We start from the raw sequence: 8145 nt of genomic DNA, 5'->3' as shown, positions 1-8145 counted from the left end.
TGTTGGTCATTTCAAGAGACATTGGAGGACAACCAAATTACCCGTGGCTGTCCTATGAATCATCACCTTGGTCCTTAAAGGCTGTACCTCAGTTCCTACTACCTAGCCATTTACTTTTCCCGGTTCAATTGTGAAATTTCATCAGTCTTAAAAAAAAAAAATGCTCAATTTCTTAGTTCACCTACTCTACTCTTTGGCTCTTTGCTCCGTTAAAATGATTACCTTTGCTGATGGTGGATACATCACTTCGAATTTTCGACTGGTTTTTATTCGCTTGCAGAGCTCTATGCTAATCTCAATTTGCTAAATTCAGATCGTATAGACTATAAAACAAACTCGAGAGGGATTTAAGACCAACTTGATAAGTATTCATGGGTTGAAAAATGGTTCAACAAGCATAGAAGTCATAGCGCAAACACAGGCAACCATGTTCAAGAGTATAAAGTAAGAAAGATACTTCTCTCTGTTCCAAAATTTCTCTCTTCCAACACCTAAAGCGGAGGATATTGACTAGCATATAGTTAAGGTCACCAATAGGGTCAAGACAATCAACGGTAACGCCGAAGAGAAAGGGTGTTGTTTCTCTTCCAGTTGGCCCTCCTTGAAGGTCGTGCCTTGTGGTGCAAGTGACCCTTTCCTTGCAGACCCCTATATTTCTTTCCAGCAGAAGTGAGTCCACGAAGCTCTCTGTGCTTGTGAACAGGATTGCAGATCCAATTAATCCTTCGGTCATTTTGGATGGTCATATGGGCAGCATCAACCAAGATCACCTCAAAATATTTGTATGTAGAATCCTGAAATCGATAATAGTACGTAAGAAGTTACAACTGAAGCATACATTGCAAACCAGAAAGATAACAATATATAAATCGGACATATCTCAACAGTCCTAGGGAAAGTTTTCCTAAAGACTTACATTACTCTAGGGATCAGATGGGTTAAATTAGCAGATGCTAACATTTCATAAGATTATACTAGCTGGTGTCATGCATAACAGTTTCACATCTTCCAGAAGTCCAGGGTTTTATATGGTCTAAGTAGCTTATTCAAAATTTCTATCTTCTACAACTATTGTGTTAGCATTTAACACACATAAGTTAAATAGCTTAACTTACCTCATTAACCCAGTAAGAATTGAGAACCTTAAGGCCACCTAGTTTGCGACCTGCACGCTCCTCTGCAACTGAGCGCTTGCTGCGTTGGAACTTCAATTGAGTAACACCCTGGTTTGTGGGCTTGCCATACACAATACCCTTCGCAACTGGTCTCTTGCGTCCACCACGCCTCACACGCACCCGGTAGATAACGTACCCCTGTAAGGAGTTTATAACACTATAATCAGCAGGAAAACTTCTAATGGGTAATCGGAGCAAGAATGACATCATCACCGGAAATCTCAAATGATTGCATATGGTAAAACATCTTTTGAAGTATCATAATACAATATCTAGAGACCTCTGACATAACCATAAGATAAAATACTACAGTATAGAAAAGTTCAACAAAATCAAAAGCATGACTATAGGAGACATTATAATCAGAACACGGAAACCAGAAGCTAAACCCAATCACCTCCCATTGTTTCCAATTTCATTCAAAGACGTATTCTACCTAAAGATTTTGTGATGTCTATGTTTTTCAGGTGAGGGATAAAAACAAATATCCATTTACTTTTCACCCCCCTCAAAATTACTCTCAAACTTTTCATACAAACAAATCATCACAGTAAGGAATACAAAAGCAGAGCATCAAGGTGGTGATGACATACCTGCTTGGCCTTGTAGCCCAAGCGACGAGCCTTGTCAGGGCGAGTGGGACGAGTGACGCGGACAATGGAGGGTTCCTGGCGGTACTGCCAAACTCGGATTCTGGAAACGAAGTTCATAACGTCCGACTGCTTCTTCCTCCATATCTCCGATACGTACTTGTAAGCCCCTAAAACCAGAACCAAGGATAACATGTTGAACAAGATGAAATAGAAATTCTAAATTTTCAGAGGTTGGAGGAAACCTCATACCCATTGTCGCAGTGTCTCTGAGTCTCTTGCCCGCCGTGAGCTCTGAGCTTGTAGGGTTTTTAAGTAAGGGTTTTAGTGGTGGGTTCGGGTTACAAGCCGTCAAGTTGGGCCTGCCTGGAGGTGATTGTCAGCCCAAGCTGAGTAGAAGTTTTAACCTCATTATAGCCATTTTAAATTCATAATGGAAATATAATAAATGCTGATTTGTCACATTCTATGAATTATTGAAAAGATTTAGTAAGAATTTTATATCACATTCCCCGTGTGTGAAAACTTACTGATATTTTAAGGTTAATGAGCAAGAGTATGTTACATTTCTCATATGTGAATGTGAATCATTCGGTTTAAGATCAAAAATGACAAGCATATAAGACTAAACATCTCAATCTTAAGGGTCTACGAATTCTAGTCTTCTTCTTTTTCGGCACATTGTGGATTAATATAATATAGCGAAAACAAAATAGAAAGTTAAAGGAAACACACCTCTCATAACAACCAAATCTAAGCACAAAACTTCCTTTAACCCTAGCATAAAGCGTAAATTCGAGTTCTCCGTTTCATTAGCAATGTATGACGAATTGTTTAGCCATGTTTTCCTTTCACAATGCCCTTACATCAAAAGACTAATTCCTCTTATAAAACCGCTACTAATTTTTATTTCAATAACTAATACTTTGTAAATTCACGACCTTCCACTTACAAAGTATAGTATTCCGTGAGGAATGCGACTAATAGTGTGAGCAGCTCAAATTTTCTTTCGTTTTCATTTCTAGATAGAGACCTTGGATGTTACTTTATTAACGGGAAAACAAAAAGATGAATATCCTACACACCACAGAATGCCACCACTCCACTACTACGAACCATAACTTGTTTTACACTCAGCAGAAGTGTAACGCCAATCAAACACATCTCCCTCTCCGTTTCTATAATAATCTTATCCACAAATTTCTTCGGTAGCATCAATTCCATAAAGCACGAGAATATTAATAACTGACAGAGACACAGAACCCAACAACGTAAAGGAATCCTAGCAATCTAATCTAGGCCTCCCAAGGTTTCAGATTACATAGCAACACCGAAACACCCACAGAGTTTCTAGTTTGTTCTTGAGTCAAAATGATGTTCGGCGGCAGAAGCATGGGCGGCGGAGGAAGTATGTTCCGTACAGTCAGCAGGGCGGCGCTGACTAGAACCACCGGTGTTGCAATCCAAGAACCCATCACTTCTTCGAGTTCTAACACCAACACAACCACCACGACTGCTACTAGTCCTTCGGCTTCTAGGAATACCCAGAAACCCGGTTCGGTCAGTAACCTCTGTCTCTCTTCTCCTACCTCTCCGAATTGTGGGCCCGTTTCTGCGACTTCCGACGGGCACAACTGGCCCACTTCGCCTCAGTTTGATGATTTCGATTGGGTTTCTGTGGACGGGAGTGAAGATGTTGAGAAAGCTCATGAGTTTCTTGATGACTTTGTTCTTGGACCTGTTCCTTCTGGAGATGAAGTTCACAACGCTGTTTCTGCTCTTCAACAGTATTACCACTCTTTCTCTCTTTCTTTATATTCATTTATATGAACCAAAATGTTGTATGTATGATACTATGATCACAAAATTTGGCTAATTGATTAGTACTTTTGTAACATATATATGATTTGCTACATACCCTATATAAATACTTAGTTGGTCATATGTACTATTTGTGACTTGGTTATGATCTTTGGTTTTTGAATTATGCACAATTTGCTGTATATTGACATTGCATTTCACGCTGTAACTGTCATCTTTCATGAGATGGTGTTAAATTGATATGCTTTTACATTAATAGGGTGTTCACTCCGACTCATCATCCCCAGTTCATCCGGGATAAATTTGGTTCCGAGTACTTGGACAAGGATGTAGCTGATCAGATTTTGAGTGCTTCTGGTTCGGTGCAGCGAGTATCTTCATTTGGGACAGAATCAGATTGGATGGAGCCTTCTGCTTACCTTTGTAATTCCCAGCCTCAGGGATGTCAAAGAGTTTATGAGGCTTTCAGTTTATTGCAGAATGAGTCATCTGTTCAGGTCCCTATCTCTTGTTGACCCTTATTTTGCAACACACTTGACATATTGGTTTTTGTGTTTTTGAATTTTAATCGCACAAATGATTCAAAATACTAGTATCTATGCGTGGTTGTCGAATCTCACTTGCATTTTCGTATGATTATGTCATAAAGGGTATTTTTGTGTGTGTAGAGAATGGTGGTTTCATTGTCATCTGATAGAGCAGTTTGGGATGCTGTGATGAATAATGAGGTGGTGAGGGAGCTGAGGGAATCCTTCTATGCAGGTTGGTATGAATTTCAAGGACCGTAGTTGATTAGACTTATCTAAGTATTGTACTCTGTGTTATAAAAGAGGTGCTACAACACGATTTTACAAGTTTCATACTCTATGTTACGTATAATGGCTATTTTTTAGGTCTTTTTCCTGGTTTAGTCGCCTGCTTCATTATGAATGTTCCCATGTAAGTACTGCTGAAAATAATATGAAATTTGCAGCTTAGAATAAGAACCAGAAATTAGGTCTTAATAGTTTCCGTGCTGTTTTTGCCATTGCAAATAATTGGGGTTCAATAGATGAAGATTATGCAATTATTAATTGGTTTAATTACAATAAAACTAGCTGAAAACAATGTAATGGTGGGGAAATGAAATTCCTTGTCACTAGTCGCTACTTACAGGCTCATTGAAATACATGACTAAACTTTCATTACACATGCAGCTGAAGACAATAGTTCCCAGAGTCCATCTGAGGATTCTGATGATAACAGTACAGCAACAAACTTTTTGAGATGGATCTTTCAAAATACCTATGGAAAGGTAATGGAGGTAATAGAGAACATTACCAAGCTTTTTGATCACTTGCTTCAACCTCAAGGCAGTGGCAAGGCGAAAGCTGAAGCTGGTAATCTGTTTGAGGACAGGCTGAGAACATCAGTCATGCTCTCTGTCGTGGTCCTCTTGGTTGTGGTGGTTACTCGAACCCACAGTGCTTGAACATAATCCGTCGACATCACAGGTGGTATTTCCACATAGGTTGGCTTTCTGTTGAAGTGTTTGCTGCAATGTATTTTTTTGCAGATCTTCTGTTTCAAATGATGCTTTGTTATGAATGTCCTAGTCTGGCACATTATAGTCACAGCAGGTTTCTGATATGGAATATTTGCCGTGTTTTAAACTAGTGCATGGATGATTGAATATTTCATTTGATTTGCCGGATATAGTGATTCAATTTGTTACTTGGTAAATTTTCTTGGTTTGAATTGGATTTTCAATTTTTCATCCTTGATTGTGTAATTCAAGACTACTGATAATTCTTTTTTTCAATTTCATTACACACGTGATGAAAGTTGCTCATTCTTCAATTTAAAAAAGAGTAGAAATTTTTCTATTTCGTTACGCACATGATGAAACTCATTCTTCAATCTAAAAATGAGTAGAAAGGATCCAAGAGCCAGGTATATTTGTTATATATAATTAAAGACGGCCCAGAAAGGCAGGGACCAAAACTCAAACAAAACTTAGAGTGACAAATATTTGTTAATCCTGTTGTCTGCCTATTTTGATTCAGCTCAATTAGGGGTTATTCTTACCAAATCCTCCCATTACTGAATTTAGATTACTGATTTAATGTCTTGAGTTTTCAGCAAAACATGGAGATATAACTGAGCAAACTCTCAGAATTTCGCTGCACCTGATCCCAACCTTCATCCCACTAGAGACTAGACTAAGAAGCAAAGCGGGCTATTTTCCCGCCAAAACATGCTTCCATCCACAAGCTTTAGTTTAATTTGTCTATCAAGAAGCTTAATTTGCTCCATCTCACTTATATGGCATGAAATCGATAGCCACTATCATTTTGGTTTGTATTATACCCTAAACCCTAAACCCTAGTGTTACTCCTAGCATTAGAACCCTAACCTATTCATTTAGTTGTGCACCTAAACAAACAACTAAAGATTCATCTTGTAGACACAGTGAAACAAACACTCAATTGATAATATAGAAAACGGCATCGAAAGTTTTTCTGGCCCTTTGCTAATTGAGCGTAAAACTCCAGAATTTTGAAAATGCCAAAATAGGAATAACACTTAAGATTATCATAATTGTCTAGAAAAAAATCATATTCATAAAGCAGAAATACATACGTACTTCTATTAATGTGGAAAATATACCCAATTAGTCGATTCAAATTAGAATCAAAATGTCAAATTAGCCATAACTATTTAGTCAAAACAACAATTTGTTTTGATCTAACCGCCCAATTTCATTTGCTTGTTATGGTACATGTCTTGTTTCAAGATTCATCCACTCAGAATTATCACTTCCATGTAATATTAAGCTGATAGGCTTAGAACAGTGGGAACTGGGAACTATTTGGCTATTTGCAGTTATGCACTTCTGAGTTCTGATTTTATTATGTGATTTGTTAACCACTTATTTAGTTATTTATTTATTTATTTTTTTTTTTTGTTGAAAGGCTAGTTATTTTAGTTATTTGTACTTTTGTAGTTCCAAGTTCTGCTTTGATTTGCATTTTGGACAGAAATGTGCATGAAGTTCATTGGAGAACTATTTACAATGCTGCATTTTTTCAGGTTTCTGGAAATTTTGCTATTCAAAGTAGTTCAGGCCGATTGGAACCGATTGGTACCGAACCGATCGGTTTCGGGCCTAATCGGTATTGCAAATGAGATTCCGGCGTCCCGAACCGAACCGAGCCGATAATAAACTCGGTATCGGTATCGGTATAGGCATGTTCCCGAGCCGAGCCAAACCGATCCCAGGCCTAGTCGTCCATGTTGTTGCGGTGGTTTGTTTCTCCAAAAAATTGGCCGATTTCAATATGGGATGTTGCTAGTAGTGATTATTTTATTTATTATGATTTGGTTGGGCAATAATAAGATTATTGGGGGACGAAAAAACGATTATTGGAAGATAATAATGAGATTATTGGGGAGCAGTAAAAAGATTATTGGGGGACAGTAAAATATTTATTGGGCAATAATAAGATTATTTATTTGGATAAACCTACTAAAACTTTCAAAATTAAAAACATCTTCATTTTTCACTAATTATTGATCCCTAATAAACTTTTTATTGGGGGGCAATAATATGATTACTGGGTATTAGGGGGCAATAAATTCAGACGCCGGAATCCGGTCACCAGACTGGTATCCAGATTCCGGTGATCATTCGCCTGATTCCGGTCGCCGGAGTCCGTTGCCAGCCACTGGTCACCGGAGTCCGGCAAGGTCTCCGATGACTTCTCTCTCTAAGTGACAAAGAAGGAGAGGGCAAAAATGTCCCAAAAATAAATAAAAATGAGTAAAAAAAATACTCAATAATCTCTTAGAGTGTTTGGGTAAGTGGGCAATCTCTTAGAGTGTTTGAGTAAGTGGGCAAATTTTAAGCTAAAATTGGGTAAATGATCATTTCCCCTAAAAAAACAAATTTGAAAAAAAAAATTTCACCTTGTCTCCTTACTTGCCTTCAACAATTCATCCGGTTTTCCATGAATCATCCTGCAACGAAAGACATTAGCCCAAACCAATAAAAAAAAACAAATTTCATCTTGTCTCCTTACTCGCCTTCAACAATTTATCCAGTTTTCCATTAATCATCCTGCAACGAAAGATGTTAATCCAAACCAATAAAAAAACAAATTTGAAAAAACAAATTTCACCTTGTCTCCTTACTCGCCTTCAACAATTCATCCAGTTTTTCACTGATTATCCTGCAACGAACGAAAGGCGTTAGCCCAAACCAATAAAAAAAACAAATTTCACCTTGTCTCCTTACTCGCCTTCAACAATTCATCCAGTTTTCCACTGATTATCCTGCAACGAAAAACATTAGCCCAAACCAATTAAAAAAAAAAAACAAATTTGAAAAAACCTAAAAAGTTTGTAAATTTACTCACCCAAGCTGCTTACTCTTCTCCTTACTCGCCTTCAACAATTCATCCAGTTTTCCATTAATCATCTTGCAACGAAAGACGTTAGCCCAAACCAATAAAAAAACAAATTTGAAAAAACCTAAAAAGTTTGTAAATTTACTCACCCAAGCTGCTTATTCTTCTCCT

The 8145-nt window shown here is 37.7% G+C and overlaps 2 protein-coding genes across 2 annotated transcripts; one reads left to right on the top strand and one right to left on the bottom strand.

Moving 5' to 3' along the window:
• Window positions 1–346: 346 nt before the first annotated feature.
• On the bottom strand, window positions 347–2109 carry LOC133718016 (large ribosomal subunit protein eL15). The gene is made up of 4 exons (XM_062144801.1): window positions 2018–2109; window positions 1769–1935; window positions 1116–1313; window positions 347–794 (listed from the first exon to the last, which is right to left on the bottom strand). The coding sequence occupies exons 1-4, from the start codon at window positions 2019–2021 to the stop codon at window positions 549–551; spliced, it is 615 nt and encodes a 204-aa protein (XP_062000785.1). The 5' UTR covers window positions 2022–2109; the 3' UTR covers window positions 347–548.
• Window positions 2110–2874: 765 nt separating this feature from the next.
• On the top strand, window positions 2875–5299 carry LOC133715335 (uncharacterized). The gene is made up of 4 exons (XM_062141804.1): window positions 2875–3552; window positions 3846–4083; window positions 4255–4348; window positions 4783–5299. The coding sequence occupies exons 1-4, from the start codon at window positions 3137–3139 to the stop codon at window positions 5055–5057; spliced, it is 1023 nt and encodes a 340-aa protein (XP_061997788.1). The 5' UTR covers window positions 2875–3136; the 3' UTR covers window positions 5058–5299.
• Window positions 5300–8145: the final 2846 nt, after the last annotated feature.

This window comes from Rosa rugosa, chromosome 6 (genome assembly GCF_958449725.1).
Source record: "Rosa rugosa chromosome 6, drRosRugo1.1, whole genome shotgun sequence".
Classification (NCBI taxonomy): Eukaryota; Viridiplantae; Streptophyta; class Magnoliopsida; order Rosales; family Rosaceae; genus Rosa; species Rosa rugosa.
Note: the sequence above shows the minus strand (reverse complement) of the source record. Positions and strands in the feature narration are given on the sequence as shown.

Bases quoted from the DNA above. Each gene is read 5' to 3' on its own strand.
- LOC133718016 (XM_062144801.1), bottom strand. The intron at 1,314-1,768 runs GTATGTCATCAC...AACTCCTTACAG, and splicing joins TGGGCTACAAGGCCAAGCAG to GGGTACGTTATCTACCGGGT. The intron at 795-1,115 runs GTAAGTTAAGCT...TATCGATTTCAG, and splicing joins ATTCTTACTGGGTTAATGAG to GATTCTACATACAAATATTT.
- LOC133715335 (XM_062141804.1), top strand. From the start codon at position 3,137: ATGATGTTCGGCGGCAGAAGCATGGGCGGCGGAGGAAGTATGTTCCGT. The intron at 3,553-3,845 runs GTATTACCACTC...TTACATTAATAG, and splicing joins GCTGTTTCTGCTCTTCAACA to GGTGTTCACTCCGACTCATC. The intron at 4,084-4,254 runs GTCCCTATCTCT...TTGTGTGTGTAG, and splicing joins AGAATGAGTCATCTGTTCAG to AGAATGGTGGTTTCATTGTC.